The sequence below is a fragment of the Aotus nancymaae genome, unplaced genomic scaffold (assembly GCF_030222135.1).
Source record: "Aotus nancymaae isolate 86718 unplaced genomic scaffold, 86718_ANA_hifiasm-v0.15.2.pri h1tg000006l, whole genome shotgun sequence".
In the NCBI taxonomy this organism is placed as follows: domain Eukaryota; kingdom Metazoa; phylum Chordata; class Mammalia; order Primates; family Aotidae; genus Aotus; species Aotus nancymaae.
The window spans coordinates 62,643,021-62,667,043 of NW_026988417.1; the positions used below are offsets into that span (position 1 = coordinate 62,643,021).

The following is a 24,023-nucleotide window of genomic DNA, read 5'->3' on the forward strand; positions in this document are numbered from 1 at the left end:
CCCTCTGTTACTAGATTATGCTTGGATGTTCAAGGTACCATAATTATAGAAGCTAATCACTTGATTCTAATTTAATTGGGACCTGGTTGAAGCTGCTTTCCTGTAACAAGAAAGAGCAATCTATAAACTGGTTATCTTCCCTACTATCCATGCAAGTGTGATCTCAATTTCCAAAGAAAGGTGGATCATTTCTAGATAGTTTAAAAAAATTTAAAACAAAGATTTTTTTGGTAGAATTTGCCTCCAGGCAGGTCTTTAAATTTGGAATATCTGCATTTTAATAACGATTTTTCTGTAGCATACTTTATTATTTTTTGCCATGGAGTCTTACTCTGTTCCCAGGCTGGAGTGCAGTGGCTTGATCTCAGCTCACTGCAACTTCTGTCTTGTGGGTTCAAGAGATTTTTGTGCATCAGTCTCCTGAGTAGCTGAGGTTACAGGTGTGTGCCACCACACCCAGCTAACTTTTTGTATTTTTAGCAGACATAGGATTTCACCATATTGGTCAGGCAGGTCTCGAACTCTGACCTCAAATGATCTGCCTGCCTTGGCTTCCCAAAGTGCTGGGATTACAGGTGTAAGCCACTGCGCCAGGCCTGGAGCACCCTATAAATAAATATGAATTGCTGAAATAACTTTATAGTTCTACAGTTCTGCTGAGTATAATGATTCTGTTGTAAGCATCATTATTTGTCCCCATGGATGCCTAGGACTATTTTACATACTTTTTTCTATCTAGAATTTATTCAGAATCTTGGCACCTGTTAGTCGTTAAATGTTTATTGAATACTGAATGATAAAATTGAATGAATCATACCTACAGTATTTTCTTGGGCCATATTTTGGCTTGTCTGACTTCACAAGGAATTCTTAGTAATACTAGGGGCTAATCACCTCAGTAAGAGAAAATGTCCCTTACTACTTCTGCTTTACCTCTTCCCAAGCCCAGTTTTATAAGATTCATAATCTCACTCACATGTGTACAGTGAAAAGTTGGCAAGAATTTTTTCAGTAACCTATTCCTGAATCCTGTTGTTTGGATGATCAGTTGAGTAATATTGAACACACAGCTTCCACTGCCCACACAGTACACCTGAATAAACAGTGACTCTTGTGATGTGTGTTACTGTCATCTACTGGTGACCTGCTTTCTGTTTTGGGACGTAAACTAACAGAATGGTTTTGGCAGATGAACATTTAGGAGCTGAATGCCAAAATAATCAAACCAAAAACAATCTGTTACAGAAATAGACAGATACGGATAAAGGTAATCCAATCTGGAAAAACATCATTTTGATTCTCATTTCATAAAGCCCAGGACAACATAGAATTCTGTGTAAAGTTTGTGACTGGGACCTTTGGGAGTACATTTCTGCCCCTCTGTGATTTGGATGTCAGAAGATGAATCTGTTATAAGCAACATCATTGCAGATTATAGAATCACAAACCTGCTAGAAAATTACCAACAAACTCATGTTTATCCTTATTTTTAACTTTTCTCTTAATATTCCCAATGTATTTTAGTAACTACTCATACCATATATTTATGGAAGCTAGTAATATGTTTTAACAGTGGCATGCTTATGTCTACAAAGTAAAATATTGAGCACAGTTAATAAGTTGTTTATTTGTTGAAAGCATATGAAATTGCCAATATTTGACCAGTTTTGATCTGTACTAATGACAATTTTAAATCAATCTAATAAGTCAAAAAACTACATTTAAGGGTATAGAAGGGTCTGTTATCATTCTGTCTAGAACCTTGCTATTTAACGTGTGATTAACTACCAGAAACATCAACATCACTTGGGAGCTTGTTAGAAATGCAACTCTTGAGTCTAACTTTAGATCTCATGTACCAGAATCTGCATTTTAACAGGCTCCCTAGGTGGTTCATCTTTATATTAAAGTTTGAAGCAGAATTCTAGAAGAATGGATACAACTACACAGAAAGTTGTAGTTAACCATGAGGCAGATGTTAAAATATACAAATGTAATACAATAGTAGGTTACAGAGATAGTATGAGTTAGTACCCAGTATTTCAATAAATTTAAAACCTTACTTGAAGTTATGTATATTTCCAGGTACTTGCCTGAATTTCATGTCACCCTGGCCATTCAGAGAAAGGGAGGTAAGGAAGGACGGAGGAAAAGCAAAACCTTCCAAGTCCTTCACTTAGGTCTCTAACGCTCTGGAGACTGACCTTTCAGCGTCTCCAGCCTGCCATCCATCTCTTTTATTCATCATCAGTCCTTCCCCAGCCCTTGTCAGAGTCTGACAGCAGCTTCTCTCTCTGCCCCACCAAATCCTCTGGATGGCCAGGGTGTTTTCTTGAATTATACCAGTAGTTTTTTGAATAACTTTTATGTAATGAAAGACTTCTCCTCTAGCTTCAATAAGTGGCTTTTTTTTTTTCCTACTCTAAGAAGCAGGATGTGAAATAAATCTATACTTTAGAAGTTAGTCCTGGCTATGTCATGTCAGGGGTTGGGCAAATTATTTACATTTCCAATACTGTAGTCTGCTAAATGTGGATAATACTGCCTTTGCATGGAGTTATTGTTAATTAAATGGAGATGCACGAATGCACCTGGGACACTGGTGTTCAGCATTAGTTTCCTTTTCTTCTGGGGTTTAAGTGAAGAGGGAAAGAATAGGAAGATAGGAGGAGAGAGATGGTGATTGGATGAGCCACACTCTGCTTTCCTATAGTAACAATATACGATTGTCTTGATCACCAATTAGTGTATTTCTTGACACAGTGTCTTTTGCTGAAAAGTGGCTGATGTTAATATTTGTTGAATGAATATATGAATTTTCTGAGGACTGTGTGCTTGCTTCATGCACTGAAGGGTAGAGGAAAAGTTATGCGACATCAACTTTTCAGCAGGTCAAAAATGTAGGTTGCTTAAATTGCATGCAGAAGGTAGAGGCAGTGGCTAAAGAGCAAAGTCAACCCCTGTGGTTGGTGGGAAAAAAAATAAGTGAAGTGTCAAGGGAGCCAGGTGAAACTGAGTAGTGGCCCTGGAAGGTTATGCCAGGTGGCAACTTTAGTTCGTTAAACTTCTATTTACTGAATCCCTTGCATTTTAATGCCTCATCTTCCTTTTCAGCCAAAATACATTTTCTCAAACTAGAGTTCTTGTGGCCAGAAGTGATGTGTGGTTGATAGACGGAAAAAGAAAATCTACATTTGGAGTATAAAAATGCAGTGACCCTTGGGAGGCTTCTGAATCCATCCCATTTTGTGCGCTCAGATGGCGTGACTTGCTATCTTTTGTGGCTTACTTAGGAATGAATAACATGTGAATAATCAGCGCACTGCTCCAATGAGGTACTTGTACAATACTCCAGGAACACCAGGCATTTTTTACAGCTTTCATACTCTAAATCGCATGATGATAAATGTTGTTGTCTTCTATCCTGCGATAACTATGAAGCCTGGGGCAGGATGATGATGATGACCTGGCTAGGAGCATTCCTTCCTGTTTCAGTCTTCTAGCAACCACCAAGTGGGGAAATAATGATGCTTTACACACATCTGATAAAAATTATGATAGGATTTTGCCTCTTTCATTGTAGATCAAAGGAAGACCTACAATTACTATAGCACATTGTCATTTACAACTGACAAACTATATGCTGAGTTTGGCAGAGAGGCTTCTAACAATTTTACAGAAATGAGCCAGAGACTTGAATTAATGGTAAGCAATTTTTCATCCACTTCTAGTGCATTTGCTGTCACTTTTTACCATATTTTCTAGCATCCTGGCTTCTAAAATATCCATTCAACTAACTGATCTCTGTGTATTTGCAAAAGGAAAAGAGGCCCTAACCCAAGGAATATAAAACAAAATAGATGATACATCACTTAGCAGAATATGCCTCACAGGGATGAACTAAAGAAACTTTAGCTATTCAATCAAGTCCTTCTTACTCACCTTTCCTTAGCTGGTGCTATACTCTTTATCAGCAGAGTCCAAAAATTCTGGAAATATTAGCGTGGCCTAAAATATATTTATTGTATCCTAGACTTTCTAAAAAAGAGGCTCTGAGCAAAAGATTGCCAAGACTGAAATTATTTAGGCACATACCTAAATAGTCTGTTAGTTTTTTTTAAAATATCTAACCTTCAATCAGCTTTTGGTACATACATCTGTAGTAAATCCAAAGATAGGCAACTCTACCCTTAACACATCAACGTTCCTCCTGAGGGATCAATCAAATACTTAAGAAACTGGAAAAATTAGCAGCATGGACCAAAAAAACAAGCACCTGAGTGGTAACTTCTTATCATTATCAGATTAATTAAAGGATAATTTAATTAACTTTTTTCTGGTAGTCTGTGAAGTAATTTCTAGTATAATGTGATGGAAAGAACACTGAGTGGGGAGCTGGGAGGCACATGTAGCTCCAGCGGTATCTACTGACTAATGATACATCACATGGAATTTCACTTTATCATTCCGGACAAAGTTCCTTATATGAAAATTAAGCTATTAGATTAGATAATTTCCAAATTGTCTTCCAGTTTTAATAACCTGAATAAGAATGGAAGTGAAACCCTGGAAATTGCCCAGTAGACACAAGCCTGGGGATTTGGCCACCTTGCTGAGACAGAAGTTGAATCCTGTTTACATTTGCACTTGTGAACACCAAATCAGGGAAATATTTGAATAAGTTCTTCTCTAAGGCTAAATACATATGTAAAATGAAGGAAATGAAATGGAACTAAAAAGATCAAGAAGAGATGTCACTATTTCCCTTGTTGTTTCGTGCCATTCCATCAAATAAATTTTATTTAAGTAAATAAAATCCAGACAGATTTAAATCTAAAGGAATATACACAGGACTCTTTAATGCCTTTAAAATTAATAATAATTTAGAAGTTACTGGACAACAATTAAACCTTAAATAAAAATTTTCCTGTGAGTATTGTCATCCTATGCAGAGGACTTGTACTATTCTCCTTTGTCTCATAATTGCAGAAATTGCCCTTGGATCAAAAAATTCAGGAGTTAATAAAATGTAAGAAAGAATAAAAAGGCTCGTTGCTTCTATTAATCACCAGCATGTAGTAAGTGTTTAGTACATATCCACATACTGAAAACAAGAAGCCCTTGAAGTGTTTCCTTACATAAACTCCTCATTAAAATATTAAGTTGCCTAGAATTCTTATTTAGAATAACAACAAATGTCTCTGCAAAATAGATTCATTCACTTTAGTAGAGTAAAATTCATAGATGTGTTAGGCTAAGTATCCCAGTTCACCTGGGCCTTTCTAAGAGCATTTGAGTACTGAACTGGTTGTACATTATGCCAGGATACTTGACAACTTTATTACTAGGTTTGGGAAGTATTTGACACGGTCATGCACTCATTCCTATGATCCAAGTATTATGTGCCAGAATTATTTCATTTCCATTGTCTATGTGGAGTCCTTATCTCAGGGTAAAAATGCTCACTCTTAATTTTGAAGAAACAGCATGTTCATTTTCTTTGGTCTATTTCTGAGCATTAGTACAGCAGATGGCACTTCTGGCCCCTACTCCTATCATTCCTAAGACCGAGTTCAGTTGAAATCACTGAGAAAACCCCAATAGATTCCTCAGGCCTCCTCAAGTTCGGCGCACTGTGAAATGTCAATGTTTTTTGTTGTGTTTTGTTTTTTAATTTTCTAAAAAGCTTTAAATTAATTTGTGGAATTTCAGAAAGTTGTTTTGGCTGACATATTTTCAATGTTTTTCAAACAGGTGAAAAACGCATTTTATAAAACTCCATTAAGGGGAGAATTTGTCAAGTCTCAGGTTATCAAGTTCAGGTATGTAAATCTGAATTGCCAACTTCTGAATTTTAAGTTGAAGCTATTAATCTGCTGAGCAATAAATATGGTTTGAAGAGCTAAAGATATAATAATTCAATTTAATAAACATTTGACACTTGCCCTGTGTAAGTCATGGGTTACAAAGTCCCTTATTCATTCTTTAAACCCTAAAGTAAGCATTTGCAAGATAATTGCCAGGGACAGAGGTATAATTGGTGCCTATGCTATAAAACTGTTTTCTGGGAAACTTACTAAGTACAGATAGGGACCTAACACACATCTTTGGTTTAACGGTAAGTAGTGCCCCATGTAAAACAGTATAGCAGATCAAGTTTGTTTTTAGCTCTTCTTTCTCTTACTAATGAATTTTCTTTACTTTCTTCTATTCCACCCCTCTATTCTATAGCTGAGAAGATTTCATCTGTTAACCAACCATTGATAAATAGGTTTAGAACATAATATTAAGAAAAATATTGTATAAGAATTTTCAATAAGATATTGCCATAATGCAAATTATTTGTATTCAAAAAAATACAACAAGAACTATTTCCAATGACAAAACTCTGAAAGTTTCCTGCCATTCTATCACTTAGCTGATATCTCTAAAGCATTACTTGGATCACTGTCTTCTAAAAATTCTGTACTCTAAGGTGTTTGAGATAGTACCCTTTCTCGGGTCTGCAACTACTTCTGTCTTCCTTAAATTTCACCTCTCAAGGGGATCTCATTCACTCACATGGCCTCATATGCTACCAAAATGCAAGTTTCTATCTCCAGTCTCAACTATTTTTCTGATTTCTATAACTGTATATACAACTCCATGTGGAAGTTCCATAGAAAATTCCCTAACTCAGGGAGAATCCAATCACAAAAATGAGAAACCTAGAAGTCACCAAACACTCCTTCCTTTCCTGGGCCCCTTGCACTTTATGAATAACTAAGTTCTACTGATTCTATTTTCTCAATCTGATTTAATTTGCTTACCTCTGTATTCCAGTAATCTTGCTACTCATTATTACATCTTCTGTTACTGCAATAGTGAGAAGAGCAAGTGTATTGGAAAGATGAAGCCAATTTTGGAGATGTTAAATTTACATACTAAAGGACCATATGAACCTGAAAAATGAGCGTGACTTGGTAGAAGAAAATGGAACTGAGCAGAAGATAGAAATTTACTCATGATCAACCAAAATTTTGAAAGCATGGGTGTAAATTTATCAGAGAAAAAGTAATGAAAGGAAATTAAAACAAAGAAAGCTTGAAGAACAACAATATTTAAGGAGATGGAAGGAATATAGGAACCTAAGATGTAGGGAAAGAGTAGGAAAATAGAAAAATCATGACAGAGACACCACTGATGCAAAAGATAAAAATTTCAAAGACAGTGTGGTCTGCATTGACAAATGCTACTTACTGAGTAATATAAATACTGAAAAGAATCCACTGGCTATGTCAACTAGGATACTTGGGTTGTTATTTATTTTCCTGTCTTGAAAACAGTGCTACAATTAACATGTTTATAGGTATGTCATTGCACAAATGCATGAGCGCATTTGAATATTTAATTTCTAGTGGAAATGCTGTTAGAGAAGATAGATTCAAACTTCTAATAGTTTATAAACTGCCCTCCAAAAATAAGATTCTAATTTATATTCCCACTTCCAGTTTATGAGAATAGTGGTTGATGCATTATATAGTGAAGGGTAAGATTCTTTCGGAACTGACTATGAAAAGGAGTGGGTAAAGTAGCTGGCAGGATGATTCCAAGGTAGTAATTCACCCAAATAGCATTAAGATTAATTAATACTCTGTGTGGAAAATACAGTCACATGAAGTCAGTACAATTTGGTAAAGCATTCTAATATCTTTAGGATTAGGAGTTGTTTAGGATAGCCTGAAGATTGTTTAGAGGAGGTAAGTAGACTTGCATCACAAGAATAAAACCTGAAAGCCAGAACCACAATTGGTTTCATATTTAAGGCACATTGTATTTGATAATTTTGAATGGTTGCAAGGTGTCTTTTTATATTAATAGCTACTAGACTATTAATAGTCTAGAAGCTACAAGTATATTAATAGCTACTAGACTATTAATAGTCTAGTAGCTATTACTATAAAGACTATTAATAGTACTAGACTGTACTTAACTAGACCTTTTGACGGTAAGGGAGACCGTGAACAGATTAGCTCACTGTAAGAGAGGCTGAATTTATGGTTCTTCACATAGTAAACAGTAGCAATATAGAAGGAAACATTTATGGATTTATTTTATGTGTGCATTTTATATAAGTGATAAAGAAAAAAGCAGATTGTGATATTACCCTTCTTTTCTTTCTTCACGTTTTCATCCCTCCCTCCCTCCCTCCCTTCCTCTCTTCTTTCCTTCTTTCTTTTTCTCTTTTCTTTCTTTCCTCCCTCCCTTCTTTCCTCACTTTCTTCCTCCCTCCCTTCCTTCTTGACTTTTTTCTTCCTTTCTTTTCTGTTTTTCTTTCTCTCTTTTTTGGCCCACAGTCAACAGAAACATGGAGTGTTGGCTCATATGCTGTTGATCTGTAGATTTCGCTCTACTGAGGATCCTGAAACTGTAAATAAAATTGTTCAAAGTGTTTTACAAGAAAAGCTGCAAGATGCTACAGGACCACCTAAAGTAGATCCTGCATCAGTTAAAATTAAAAGTAAGTTAATTTATCTTATTTATTTATTTTTCATAGAACAGTTTCAAGTTAAGTTTGATCTTGGCACTCATTAAAAATTTTATTTTTGCTGTCCTTTATTTCTGGGGTCTTGCCACCAACAGCATATTTCTTTGGAACTAAATTGGTCCTAATGAAGTATTTTAATTTCTAAAACTACCCTAAACTTAGACCTCCCATGCAAGCTTTTTATTAACTCCTGAGCAGTTTTCTTTATATTACACTTTATACTTGGGCTATAGAAGTGGCTTTGCATTTTCCTCTTCTTTTTCTTGTTGCTTTCGTTTTATGTTCTGAGTGTATGGTATATGGAAATGTTCACGCCATTTATGCATTTGTTTACAAATGTCATTAATACACCTTGCTATATTTTCTTTCCTTACGTTTTTCACCAGTGAAACATAATAAACTTATTTGGTACATTTACAACTATAAATGAACAATTTAGGTAGATTTTTGTTGTTCTTGTTGTTATTGTTTATAGGGCCACATAGGACAAAACAAGTGACATTAGGTCCCCACGATTAGAAAATGAAAAATATGAGATCCTCCGTGGAAATTAAGATCTGGCTAAGGGCTGGGTCATATGTTCCAGAACAGTGCAGGTCTATAGAAATACTATGTGGGCACAAGTATAATGTTACATTTTCTAGAAGTTACATTAAAAATAAAAATAAACATGTAAAATTAATTTCAATAATTTGTATATTCAATCCAATATGTCCAAAGTATTATCATTTAAACAAATAGTCAATGTAGAAATTATTTATCAAATATTTTACACTTTTTGTAGTAAGACTCTGAAATATAGTGTAAATTTTATATTAATAGTACATTTCAGTTTAGACTAGCCACACTGCAAGAGCTCACTGCCGCATGTGGCTAGAGGATACAGTAATGGATATGGCAGCACTGGAAACTAGAGAATGGGGACAAGTAGAGAGAATGAATACAAAGTGCTAATACAAAATCTGATAGATCTAAGTAGTTGCCTAAAGTGGGCCAACCAACCCATTTGCTTAGGAAGGAGTCTTCAGTAGTTAGAGACAGATACATAATTTATGCACCCTAGCATAAAATGAAAATGCTAGGCCATTTTTCAAAAATCAAGAAAAAAGTGCTGTTAAAAGTACAAAAATCTAAAACTTTCTTACTTTCCTGATCTCTCTCTTGACTTTTCATGTTTTCTTTCTTTCTTTCTCTCTCTCTCTCTTTCTCTCTCTCTCTTTTCTCTTTCTTTCTTTCTTTCTTTCTTTCTTTCTTTCTTTCTTTCTTTCTTTCTTTCTTTCTTTCTTTCTTTCTTTCTTTCTTTCTTTCTTTCTTTCTTTCTTTCTTTCTTTCTTTCTTTCTTTCTTTTTAGACAGTCTTGCTCTGTCACCCAGGCTGGAGTACAGTGGCACAATCTTGGCTATCACTGCAACCTCCACCTCCTGGGTTCAAATGATTCTCCTGCCTCAGCCTCTTGAGTAGCTGGAATTACAGGCATGTGCCACCATGCCCAGCTAATTTTTGTATTTTATGTAGAAACGGGATTTTATCCTATTGGTCAGGCTGGTCTTGAACTCCTGACCTTGTGATCCACCTGCCTCGGTCTCCCAAAGTGCTGGGATCACAGGCCTGAGCCACCGCTCCCGGCCTCATGGTGTTTTCATTTGCTGATTATTGTCATTCTAAGAGAAAAAAATTACCTTTGTAGATTACTGAGTTTAACTGTTTATATCACACAATGTCTATTTAAATGCATTATAAGTACATTTAACTTCTATTTCAAATCATGGAAATTGTACAACTATATTTCATAGCTTATACATACATGTTTTTCATTTTTGTCAGATCAATGGAAATAGTACAAAAGGCTAAGACCTCTTTTTATTTTCCTGGTTGACATGGGCAAATTCTACCAACACTCTCTACCTTCAGCTTATTGAAGTGTGAGGAAGGGCTAGAAGGAAAAGGATATCTGGGTTTCCCTATCTTTATTTTTCTATGCTATTATTTTCAGCAAAAGCTTTTGGCTAATACACAGAAGTAACAGAAGCAAGAAAGGATATGACAGGATCTTTTGTTCATTTGCGTTTATTAGAATGCCATTGCCTTTTCTCTGGGTTCTAAGCAAGTTTTGGTTCAAACAGAAAACATGGTATCCAGGAGATGTCAGTGTGCCTCTGCTTACTTAGTGGAAGGGATAGCACACTTACCTTGTACTTGCTTTGAGTCTTGCTGAACCCCTGTTCGTTGTGGGTCCACTAGAATTCTAATTTCACAGGGAATTGTGAATGATATATGCAAATGGGGTGGGAAGAAACCATGGACACACTTATTGTACATATCTTCTCTGCTCACAGTATAATTTATTATCCTATTAAACTTAATTTTCAAAACACAAGTTACAAGATAAAATCACTAAGAATGTTAAGAGAGCAACAGCAGAACATTGTACCAAGCACAAGGCCATTGTGAATGTGCCACCCAGTGCAGATGTATAAGTCACTCATGAAGCCAACCTTGTCAGTAGTATCAATACACAAAGCTTGAAATTCTCCTAGGAAGAGCTTGAGATAGGGAACAGGCTATTTGAAGCAAGAGATCAGAGGTGGTCCTTTTAATATTAACCAATAATAAGTTGTAAATTCTTCCTTATTTTTGCCATTTTCCCCACAAGTAACCAGAATAAATGAAGTCAGAAAGAAGGCTTTCTAGAATATAGATTTCCACTTCATTCATACTATTAAAAACTAAAGAAAAAATTAACATTAATATTTTTGCTTTTAGAGTGTCCATCCTTCTACATACAGAGAATAGTTTTGGTCGTTAGAACTCTGCTGAGTCAGGAAGTTTGAGTTTAGAGTTTTATATACCTATTGGCTAGGTTAGTGTTTGCACAGGGTTTGAGAGTGACTAGTGAGAAGTCAACAAACTAAGGGGTCATTGGCTGGAGCTGAATGACAATTTGAGGGCAGGCTGTCTTTCTGAGATCTTAGCAGAAAGAAGACTTCAAAAGGGTAATGCTGCTTTTAACTGTGAGTGAGTACAAATTTATGGAGCTGCTACTCAGGTAAATGAGACTATGCCTAGAAGCTTAATAATGTAATCTGAAATAATGGTTAATAAAAGTATTATTACCTTTGGGGAATCAATACTATGGTTTAGAGCCGTATTTCCTATGGAGGGGCTGTGGACTACCTGCGTCTTATTTACTGATATAAAATTTATATTCTTGAGCTTCAACACAAAACTACTGAATTAGAGTTACTGGGAAGAGAAATAGGAGTTTACATTATAAATCTGCTCCCTATGTGACTCTTACCTAATTGAAGTTTAATATACCATTCACATGCTCTCCAATGTGATGATCATACTATGCCTATGACAAACTTACTGTGTTGCTTTCTTTATATTCTCTGGATACTGTTTTATAATAAAATCGAACAGTCTTTTAGTATTTGGAATACTTGGATGCATAGTGTAATTTTGGTGTGCTGATCCTATTCTCTTTACCATTTCTGTGTATTTCAGAAATCAACAAGACAGAAACAGACAGCTATCTGAACCATTGTAAGTTTAATATATTTTTCAAATGGCATTACATGAATGTAAAAAGTTAACACTGTAGGTCATTTAGGTTTACTTTGTGTTGATATTATAGGGGCAGAACAGATAAAGTTTGATGAATTTGTGTACAGTTCATGGTGCTTTATCATATCTTGGAGACACACTTTATTAGTAAAGAACAGCAAAATTGAAATCACTTCCAAGTGGATGTATGAGAGCCTGTGGCAGATGTGTAGTGGAAGTGAGTTGTATAGCTGTTAAAGAAGAGGCATGAAATGTTTACTTATCAATATTCTGTTTGTAGATATCTATAAGGTAAAACAAATCTATATGTCTTGTTTTCCAGCTAGAGGCAGAAACTTATTGTCATTATATCCTAGATTCAATTTTCTTGATGTTATTAATCCTATGTCATGGAAAGTGCAGGAAATTATGGGGTTGGGGTATATTTTAATAAAATTACTGAAGAAAATAGATCATATCATCACCTATAGTTTGAAAGTGCTGACTCTAGGCTGAGTGCTTTTCTTCTCCTATAGCCGAGTACCCCACTGGAATCTACAGTATACATTCCATAGGTTATGGGATTGTTGCACATTACATTTCTCTTCAAAAGTGGAAGAAAATGTGCTACTTAGCAGCTCATATAGTTGTTTAATTTCTAAAATTAACTAAACACAAAACCAAAAGATAATCTTACGACATAAATAGCATATACTCTTGCCACCGATATTTACTGGGAACCTACTATGTGCTAGCACTGTGTTAGGCAACAGGGATTCAAAATGGATAAGATATACTCTACCTAAAGCATCTCATACTCTAATGGGACTAGATGCATGAGACTAATTTGTGAACACATCATTCTTAAACAACAGTTCTTAACTAAGAGAAATATTGTTGGCTAATCTATCATGCCCCACTGTGGCATTTTTGTCATGAATATAGGGGGAGTGCTACTGGCATCTACCATATGTAGGCCAAGATCTTATGGTGCACAGGACAGCCCCCTATGACAAAGATGCAAATGGTTCAACATGTTAGTGGTGCCAAGGTTGAGGAACCCTGTCATAAACAATGTCGATATGTATATACACATACGCACACACACGTAGCGTGTTTGTTATACACATAGACATGCACACAGGGTGTTTTTTTAAATCATTTTTTGGAAGCACCAAGAAAGCCATAACTAATCCAGATTGGAGACAGGGGAGTCAGAAAAAGCATCCTAGAAGGGGTAACAACTGATATAAATTTTACAAAACTAATAGGAGTTACTGATACTATTGGAGCACAAAGTAGAAGAAATTTGGGACATAGTAACACAATTTGATGCTTAAAACAACTGCTAATTAATGCACCCACCAATGTACTCCCCCCCATCCGCCCTCTTTTGCAGGCTGTGGAACACGAAGAAGTAAATATCCAGGTCAGAGTATTAGAATCGTTGGTGGCACAGAAGTAGAAGAGGGTGAATGGCCCTGGCAAGCTAGCCTGCAGTGGGATGGGAGCCACCGCTGTGGAGCAACCTTAATTAATGCCACATGGCTTGTGAGTGCTGCTCACTGCTTTACAACGTAAGTCTTGAACCTTGAGAATGATTGGGAGTGAACAAAGTGCACTGGGTTTTGGCAAGAAAATACCTCATGAATTTTGGGAGATATGAGTTTAGCATAAATTAAAAATAATGTATATATCACAAAAAGTGGAACATTTATAAACATTAGTAAGAGGTTTTAAAGTCTGGAAGTGGAAATGGAATCAAAGTATGTGTAAATAAATAATCTTTTGATAAATACACAATAGTTTCTCAAAGACAGCAAAAATTTTAAAGTCATTTTTGGACTTCGAATTTGATGTCAAACAGAAGTGCTCTATCTCTCTGCTGAGTATCTGAATCAGAGATGGAATTTGGATAGGTCGTAGGTTTGACCCTAAGGGGGATATTTCACATGGTATGAAAAAGAATTAAACATGAAGAATTAGAAAAATTATATAATGATGACATGAAGAATTTGGAAATAGCAAATTGTACAAATGAATAGATTGACTAATTATATTGCAAGAAATGGAGGACCTTTCAATCTATTGTCAAAATGTCCATAGTATATGAAATAGTAATGCTTTGTTAAATTATTGTGTGGTCTTTATGGCTTTCAGAGAAATGTGTATATTTGTGGGTGGGGCACATGAGGCACATAGAATATATTCATTTCTCTCATTATGTACAGGGTACTTTCTATAGGTGCTTGGAGTCACTGATATCCAGAAATATCAAAAAGCCCTAGAATTTGGAATGGATGACTTGGCTATGGAGTGGCATTTATATTATAGGAAATGGTGGCTTTTTCACCTGGTCAGACCTCTGAGCCTTATTCTCAAATTGGAAAGAGTTCTATACATAGAAACCGTAAAAAGAAATAAAAAGATCTACACCTGTAGACTAAATTATTTAACGTAAATTATTAGACTAGTAGCATTGGTAAAAGAAATTTATTCTTCATTTTTTTTTCTCCCCAGGTATAAGGACCCTGCCAGATGGACTGCTTCCTTTGGAGTGACAATAAAACCTTCAAAAATAAAACGTGGACTCCGCAGAATAATTGTCCATGAAAAATACAAACCCTCAACACATGACTATGATATTTCACTTGCAGAGCTTTCTAGACCTGTTCCCTACACAAATGCAGTACATAGAGTTTGTCTCCCTGATGCATCCTATGAGTTTCACCCAGGTGATGTGGTGTTTGTGACAGGATTTGGAGCACTGCAAAATGATGGTGAGCATCTGAAGAGAAACTCAAGTCAAAGCTAAATTGGTACTTTATGGCATTTAAAGAATGAAATGCCATTATGCCAAAATATGTTAGTTGTTTGGTTATATGACCTGGGCCAACTAAAAGTGAAGTAAGTAACTTGGAAGACACACAAATTCCTTCCTGCCTAAGTTAATATCAAGTAATTTGCTACTACTACAGTCATAGTATTGCTAAGATGTCTGAAAATGCAAATATGTCTCATAGCCATGAACTTTTCTTGAGAATTAATCACTTTAGAGATTAGCAATCAAAAATATACCCAATTCTGAAGATTGGAGAATCATAAAGCCACCATTCTCCCCTACTGAAATTTCCTTCTAATCTTAACAATGGAACGTACATTATTTAAATAACTTGTGGTCCTTTCCAAGGCACTTAATGTTTTACTTCCAGTAGTTAGGAACAAATTATCTTCCCAAATATTACTGTTCTAAAAATATGTATTCTAAGATTCTGTATTACCATTTTTTTTTCTTTTCTCTTTTTCCTTTTTGCCACAGAGTCTTGCTGTTGTTGTCCAGGCTGGAGTGCAATGACGCTATCTTGGCCTAACTTTTCTATTTTTAGTAGAGACGTGGTTTCACCCTGTTGGCCAGGCTGATCTCAGACTCTTGACCTCAGGTGATCCACCACCTTGGCCTACCAAAGTGCTGGGATTACAGGCATGAGTCACCACACCCAGCCTGTATCACCATCTTATTCATAGTTATGAACACTTTCTTCAGGTTTATAAAATATATGTATGTCTACAAATACAAAGACTTCTTTTTCTTTTAGGCACCAGTCAAAATCATCTTCGACAAGCACAGGTGACTCTCATAGACACTGCAACTTGCAATGAACCTCAAGCTTACAATGGCACCATAACTCCTAGAATGTTATGTGCTGGCTCCTTAAAAGGAAAAAGAGATGCATGCCAGGTAAAGGGTTTTGTCTATTAGTATGCTGTGTAATTTGTTGTTTACTTTTCTTTGAAATAATTATATATTTACAGAAAGTTGCAAAGATAGTACAGAGGAGTCACAACCTCTCACCCAGTTTTCTCCAATGATTACATCTCACTTAACTATAGTTCGATATAAGATCTGGGAAATTGACAGTGGTACAAAGTATATGTCTAATTCTATGGCATTTAATCACATCTGTAGATTTGTATAACCACCACTACAGTTAAGATGGAGAACTATTCTATCACCACAAAGACCTACCTCAAGAGTAACACTTTTTTTCCCTCCTCCTACTATCCCTAACATCTGGCAATCACTAATTTATTCTCTGTTTCTATAAGACTGTAATTTTCAAAATGTTATATAAATAGAACAACAGTAGCTTCTTAAACAGAAATTAATTTTGGGTAATCTATTGGTATTTTTGACTTTTTTTGTAGAAAAATTTTAGTGATCCCTCTAAGTTACATAGATGTATGTATAAATATACATTTATTTATATATCCATACATAACTTATCACTGTGTATGTGTATTGAAATTTTACTAGTTTTGGTGGGGTATAGAATAGAAAACTCACTTCCCCTTAAATCCCTGTACTCTTCCCTCTTTAATATTAAATATTAATAAATATAAACATTAAATAATATAAATATTGAATATTTGCTTTATATTTTGAGAACCACAGAAGACAACGTTTTGTTTCGACTGTCAAATGTAATTTAGAAAACATAAGAGGAAAAGGAAAGACTATTTGCCTATAGATTTGTTGTTTACTCTTTCCTGATTCCTTTATTAAAAAATGTCATTTCTGTTTTAGGAATTTCCTTTAGCCGCTCTTTTAGTATAGGTATGCTGGCGAAAAATTCTCTTAGATTTTCTTTGTATCCAAAAGTCTTTATTTCTTCTTCATAACTGAAGCATAATTTTACAATTTGGCAGTGACAGTTCTTTTCTTTCAGCACTTAAATCATTTCCTCTGTGATTTCTGCAAGGAATTTGCTGCTATTAGAATCATTTTGTTTTTCCCCAGTAGATGAGGTGTCATTTCTCTCTTGTTGTGTTCAAGAATTTTTCTTTGTTTTCAGTTTTCAGAAGTTCGATTATGTGTCTTGGCTTGTATTTCCTTGGGTTTATCCTGTTTGAGGTTTGCTCAGTTTTTTGAATATGGAGGTTTATATCCTTTGTCAAGTTTAAGAAATTTTCCGTCATTATTTCTTAAAATATGTTTTCAGTCCCACCTTCTTTCTTCTTACCTTCTGGAACTCTAACCACAGCAATGTTTATTTTGTATTATAGTTCCAGAGTTTCCTAAGCTTCTGTTTATTTTTTTTTCCACTCTATTTTCTCTGTTGTTCAGATTGGGTAATTTCTATCAATTTATATTCAAGTTTAGTGATTCTTTTCTCTGTCTCCTCTATTCTTCTGTTAAGCCCATCTAGTGAGGTTTGAATTTTGCTTATCATATTTTTTAGTTCCAGGGTTTTTCTTTGATTCTTCTTTTTATATTTACTATTTCTTTGTTGACACTTCCTATTTCTTTTCATTTGTTTTAAACATGGTGGTAATCAGTCATGAAATATATTTATGATTGCTGCTTTAAAATCTTTATCAAATAATTTTAACATTTGTGTTATCTCAGTGTTGGTATCTGTTGATTGCCTTTTCTCATTCAAGTTAAAACTTTTTCTGTTTCTTTGTATGATGAGTGATGTTCAAATATATCCTGGGCATCTGATTATTATTTTTTCTGTTTTTGTTATTGTTGTTATATCAGGCTTTGAAATTTGTATTATTTTATTTAATTAATTACTTTCTTTCCTCCAACTTTTATTTTAGGCTCGGAGGTTACATCTGCACAAATGCTTCATGGATAAATTGTGTGTTGCTAGGGTTTGGTGTACAAATTATTTCATCATGCAAGTAATAAGCATAGTAACCAATAGGCAGTTTTTGTCCTCATCCTCCCTCCTCCCATCCTCAATCCTCAAGTAAGCCCCAGTATATATTATTCCTCTCTTTGTGTCCATATGTACTCAATGTTTAGCTTCCACCTATAAGTGAGAACATGAGGTATTTGGTTTTCTGTTCCTGCATTCATTTGCTTAGGGTAATGGCCTGTGGCTGCACCCATATTACTGCAAAAAAACATGGTTTCATTTTTATGGCTCCATAGTATTCCATGGTCTATATGTACTGTATTTTCTATGTCAACAGTGGACTCACTGTTGAAAGGCAACTAGGTTGATTCCCCGTCTATTGTGAAAATTGCTTCTATAAACATATGCATGCATGTGTCTTTATTGCAGAATGATTGGTATTCCTTTGGATATAATATAACCAGTAATGGAATTGCTGGGTCAAATGGTAGTTATGTCTTAAGTTCTTTGAGAAATCTCCAAACTGCTTTCCAAGTGACTGAACTAATTTACATTCCCACCAGCAGTGTATAAGCATTCCGTTTTCTCCACAACCTCAACAACATTAAAAAACATTATTAAAAAGTTTTTTGACTTTTTAATAATAGCCATTCTGACTGGTTTGGGATGGTATCTTATTGTGGTTTTACTTTGCATTTCCCTAATGATTAGTGAAATTGAACATTTGTTGATATATTTGTTGGCTGCTTGTATGTCTTCTTTAGAGAAGTGTCTGTTCTTGTCTGTATACTGCTATAAACAAAATACCTGGACTGGGCATGGTGGCTCATGCCTGTAATCTCAGCACTTTGGGAGGCCAAGGTAGATGGATCACCAGAGCTCAGAAGTTTGAGACCAGCTTGGGCAACATGGTGACATCCTGTCTCTGCTAAAAATAAAAACACTATCCAGTGTGGTGGTGTGCACCTGTAGTCCCAGCTACTTGGAAGTTCTGAGGCAGGATGATTGCTTGAACCCAGGAATTTGAGGCTGCAGTGAGCTATAATCACACCACTGCACTCCAGCCTGCATGACAGAGCAAGACCTTGCTTAAAAAAAAAAAAATTAGGTAATTTATAAAGCAAAAAGGTGGTTTAATTGGCTCATGATTCTGCAGTCTTTACGGGCAGCTTGGTGCTGGCATCTACTCAGCTTCTACGGAGGAAGCGTACAATTATATCAGAAGGTGAAATGTGAAATGGGAGGGAGCAGATAGATCACATAGCGAAGGGATAGGGTGGTAGGGGAGGTGCTGCATACTTTTGAACAACCAGATCTCACAAAACTCCCTCACTATTGCAAAGATAGCTCCAAGCCATGACCCAAACACCTGCCACCAGGTCCTACCATCAACATTGGGGATGACAATGCCATATGAGATTTGGGCGAGGACAAAGAATGAAATCTTATCATTCTGCTCTTGGCCTCTCTCAAATCTCAGGTCTTCTCAAATTGCAAAATACAATTATGCCTTCTAACAGTCCCCGAAAGTGTTAACTCATTCCAGCTTTAACTCAAAAGTTCAAAGTTGGCCAGATGCAGTGACTCACTCCTATAATCCCAGCATTTTGGAAGGTCGAGGTGGGTGGATTTCTTGAGTCTAGGAGTTTGAGACCAGCCTGGGCAATGTGGCAAAACTGCATCTCTACAAAAAATAAAAAAATTAGCTGGACTTTGTTTTGTATGCCTATAGTTCCAGCTATCTGGGAGGCTGAGGTGGGAGGATTGATTAAGCTTGGAAGGTTGAGGCTGCAGTGAGCCATGATTGCACCATTGCACTCCAGCCTGGGTGACAGAGAGAGACTTCATCTTGGAAAAAAATGAAAAAATAGCCCAAAGTCCAGAGTCTCATCTGAGATAAGGCAATTCCCTTCTACCTCATCAACCTGAATTTCATTGTCCATATAATTATCAGCATTTTGGTCACAACCATTTAACCAGTCTCTAAAAAGTTTCAGACTTTATCTTTCTGTCTTCTGAGCCTTCCAAATTCTTCAATTTTTTTGCCTCTTATCCAGTTGCCAAGTCACTTTCATATTTTCAGATATCTTTAAAACAGTGCCCCACTCATAGGTACCAATTTTCTGTGTCAGGCTATTCTTGCATTGCTATTAAGGACTATCTGAGGCTGGATAATTTATAAGAAAAGAGGCTTAATTGACTCATGGCTTTTCAGACTTTATAGTAAGCATGATGCTGGCATTAACTTGGCTCCTAGGGAGGCATCAGGAAGCTTATAATCATGGTGAGAGGTGAAAGGGGAGCAGGAATATCACATGGTGAAAGCAGGGGCAAGAGAGAGAGACTGTGGCAAGGTGCCACGTACTCTTAATCAACTAGATACTGTGAGAGCTCAGCTGCTATTGCAAAGACAGCACTGTGCCATCAGGAATATGTTACCCAAACCACTCCCACCAGGCCTCACCTCCAGCAATGGAGATTAAACTTCAACATGAGCTTTAGGAGGGGACAAATATTCTAACTATATTTTTTTCTCATTTTTTGATGGAGTTGTTTGTTTTTTGCTTGTTGATTTGTTTAAGATTCCTTATAGATGCTGGACATTAGACCTTTGACAGGTGCATAGTTTGCAAATATTTTCTCCTATTCTGTAGGTTGTCTGTTTACTCTGTTAATAGTTTCTTTTGCTGTGCAGAAGCTTTTTAGTTTAATTAGGTCCAAGTTGTTAATTTTTGTTTTAGTTGCAATTGCTTTTAGGGTCTTTGTCATAAAATCTTTGTTAAGACTGATGCCCAGAATGGTAGTTCCTAGATTTTCTTCTAGAGTTTTAATACTTTTAGTTTTTATGGTTAAGTATTTCATCCATCTCAAGTTGATTTTTGTATATGGTGAAAGCAAGGGGTTCAGTTTTAATCTTCTGCATATGGCTAGCCAGTTATCCCAGCAACATTTATTGAGTAGGGAGTCCTTTTCTTATTTCTTGTTATTGTCAGCTTTGTCAAAGATGAGATGGTTGTAGATGTGCAGCTTTACTTCTGGCTTCCCTATTTGGTTCCATTGGTCTATATGTCTGTTTTTTGTACTAGCACTGTGAACTTTTGGTTACCGTAGCTTTGTAGTATAGCGTAGTAAGTCTGGCAGTGTGATACCTCCAGATTTGTCTTTTTTGTTTAGGATTGCTTTGGCTATTCAGGCTCCTTTTTGGTTCCATATGAATATTATAATAGTTTTTATTTATTCTTTAAAAAATAACATTGGTAGTTTTATAGGAATAACATTTAATCTGTAAATTTCTTTGAGTAATATGGCCACTTTAATAATACTGTTTCTTTCTATTCATGAGCACAAACTGTTTTTTCATTTGTTTGTGTCAACTATGGTTTCTTTCTTTCTTTTTTTTTCCTTGGGACAGGGTTTTACCCTGTCACCCAGGCTGGAGTGCAGTGCCACAATTGTAGTTCACTGCAATCTTGAATTCCTGGACTCAAGTGATCCTCCCAGCTCAGTCTCCTGAGTAGCTGGGACTACAGGAATGCACCACCACACATGGCTAATTTTTTAGATTTTTGGTAGAGATGAAGTCTTGCCATGTTGCTCATGCTGGTCTTGAATTCCTGAACTCAAGCAATCCTCCTGCCTCTGCCTTGTAAAGTGCTGGAATTATGGGTATCAGCCACTGTACCTGGACTTCAACTATGATTTTTTTCAGCAGCGTTTTTTAAATTCTCATTGTAGAGATGCTTCACCTTCCTAGTTATCTGTATGCCTGTGTATTTTATTCTTTTTGTGGTAATTGTGGATGGGATTGCATTCTTGATTTGACTGTCAGCTCAGATGTTATTGTTGCATAGAAGTGGTCCTCATTTTAGTACATTGATTTTGTATTAAGACACTCTACTGAAGTTATTTATCAGTTCTAGGAGCCTTTGGTGCCATCTCAGCTCACTAAAACCTCTACCTCGCAGGTTCAAGTGATTCTCCTGCCTCAGCTTCCTGAGTTGGGATTACAGGTGCCCACCACCACACCTGCTAATTTTTGTATTTTTAGTAGAGATGGGGTTTCATCATGTTAGCCAGCTAGTCTTAACTCCTGAGTGATCCACCTGCCTCAGTCTCCCAAAATGCTGGGATTACATGCGTGAGCCACTGTGCCCAGCCTTGTTCCATGTAAGAGTATAATTTTGAGAGATCTTGATGTTGATTTCTATTTTTATTGCACTGTGGTCTAAGAGTGTGGCTGGTATGATTTTTTAAAAATTTGTTTAGAGTTGCTTTATGGCCAAGCACATGGTTTATCGTAGAGTAAGTGCCATGTGCAGATGAAAAGAATGTATATTTTCTTGTTGTTAGGTGGAGTGCTCTACAGACATCTGTTAGGTTCATTTGGTCAAGTGTTGAGTTTAGGGCCAAAATATCTTTGTTAGTTTTCTGCCTTTATAACACCTTTAGTGGGGTATTGAAGTCTCCACTCTAATTTTGTATTTTTCTAAGTCTTTTTTTGTGGATTCTAAGAACTTATTTTCTGAGTCTGAATGCTCCAGTGTTGGATGCATATTCCTAAATAGTTAAGTCTTCTTGATGACTTGAGCACTTTATCACTTTGTTACACCTTTCTTTGTCCTTTTTAATTATTACTGTTTTAAAGTCTGTTTTGTCTGAAATAAGAATGGTAACCCCTGTTCTTTTTTGTTTTTCATTTGCTTGATAGATTTTTCCTTATGCCTTTACTTTGAGACTGAGTGTCATTGCATTTGAGATGGGTCTCTTGAAGAGAGCTTACAGTTGGGTCTTGCTTCTTTATCCAACGTGCTACTCTGTACCTCTTAAGTGGGGCATTAAACCTGTTTTTATTCAAGTTATAATTTTGATATATGAAGATATGATCCTGCCATCATGTTGCTAGCTGGTTATTCCATAGACTTGATTGTATAGTTGCTTATAGCATCCGTGGACTATGTAATTATCTTTTTGTGGTGTCAGATAATGGTTTTTGTTGTTGTTTTAGGATGGAGTTTCACTCTTGCTGCCCAGGCTGGAGTGCAAAGGTTCAATCTCAGCTCAATGCAACCTCCACTTCCTGGGTTCAAGCAATTTTCCTGCCTCAGCCTCCTGAGTAGCTGGTACTACAAGTGCATGCCATTACCAGGCTGATTTTGTATATTTAGTAGAGATGGGGTTTCACCATGTTGGCCAGGCTGGTCTTGAACTCCCAGCCTCAGGTGATCTGCCCGCCTTGGCCTTCCAAATTGCTAGGATTACAGGCATGAGGCACTATGCCTGGCCAGGTAATGGTCTTTCGTTGCCATATTTAGCACTCTCTTAAGGACTTCTTGCAAGGCAAATCTGGTGATAATTAATTCCCTTAACATTTGCTGTCTGAAAAAGATTCTATTTCTCTTTCGCTTATGAAGCTTAGTTTGGCTGGATATAAATTTCTTGCTTAGACTTTTTCTCTTTAAGAATGCAGAATATACCAGCTTGACTAACATGATGAAACCCTGTCTCTATTAAAAATACAAACATTAGCCAGGCATAGTAATGGGTGCCTGTAATCCCAGTTATTCGGGAGGCTGAGGCAGGGAAATCACTTGAACCCGGGAGACAGAGGTTGCAGTGAGCCGAGGTTACATCATTGCATTCCAGCCTGGGCAACAAGGGTAAGGCTCTGCCTCGAAAAAAAAAAAAAAAAAAAAAAAGAATGCTGAATATACATTCCCAATCTCTTTGGCTTGTAAGGTTTCTGCTGAAGGTTCTGCTGTTATCCTGATAGTGCCCCCTTTGTATGTGACCTGTCCCTTCTTTCTACTGCTTTTAAAATTTTTTTCTTTCATGTTGACCTTGAAGAATCTGATGACTAGGTGTCCTGAGGATGGGTGTCTTGTATATTATAGCTCTGGGGTTCTCTGAATTTCTTGAATTTTTATGTTGATCTCTGCAGCAAGGTTGGAGAAATTTTTATGAGCAATATCCTTAAATGAGTTTTTCAATTTGCTTGCTCTCTCTCTCCTCCTTTTTTGAGGATGCCAGTGAATTGTAGATTTGGTCTCTTTATGTAATTTTGTATTTCTTGGAAATTTTCTTCATTTTTTAAAAATTCATTTTTCTTTATTTTTGTCTGACTGAGTTGATTTGAAGAACCGGCCTTCAAGTTCTAATATTGTTTTTCAGCTTGATATGTTCTCTTGTTAATACTGCCCATTGTATTCTGAAATTCCCGTAGTGAGTTTTCAGCTCTAGGAGATCAGTTTGGTTCTTCCTTAAAATGACAATTTCATCTTTTAGCTCTTGTATTATTATGTTGAATT

At 36.1% G+C, this 24,023-nt stretch overlaps 1 protein-coding gene across 1 annotated transcript in view; it reads left to right on the top strand.

Annotated features, from left to right (window-relative positions):
• Positions 1-24,023, top strand: part of TMPRSS11E (transmembrane serine protease 11E) — a 52,526-nt gene that overhangs the window by 16,891 nt on the left and 11,612 nt on the right. Inside the window, exons 3-9 of the mRNA XM_012473439.2 lie at positions 3,584-3,705; positions 5,755-5,822; positions 8,337-8,500; positions 12,035-12,073; positions 13,473-13,650; positions 14,594-14,853; positions 15,670-15,812. Of these exons, the coding sequence (XP_012328862.1) occupies positions 3,584-3,705; positions 5,755-5,822; positions 8,337-8,500; positions 12,035-12,073; positions 13,473-13,650; positions 14,594-14,853; positions 15,670-15,812 (974 nt within the window). The remainder of the gene's footprint in view (positions 1-3,583; positions 3,706-5,754; positions 5,823-8,336; positions 8,501-12,034; positions 12,074-13,472; positions 13,651-14,593; positions 14,854-15,669; positions 15,813-24,023) is intronic.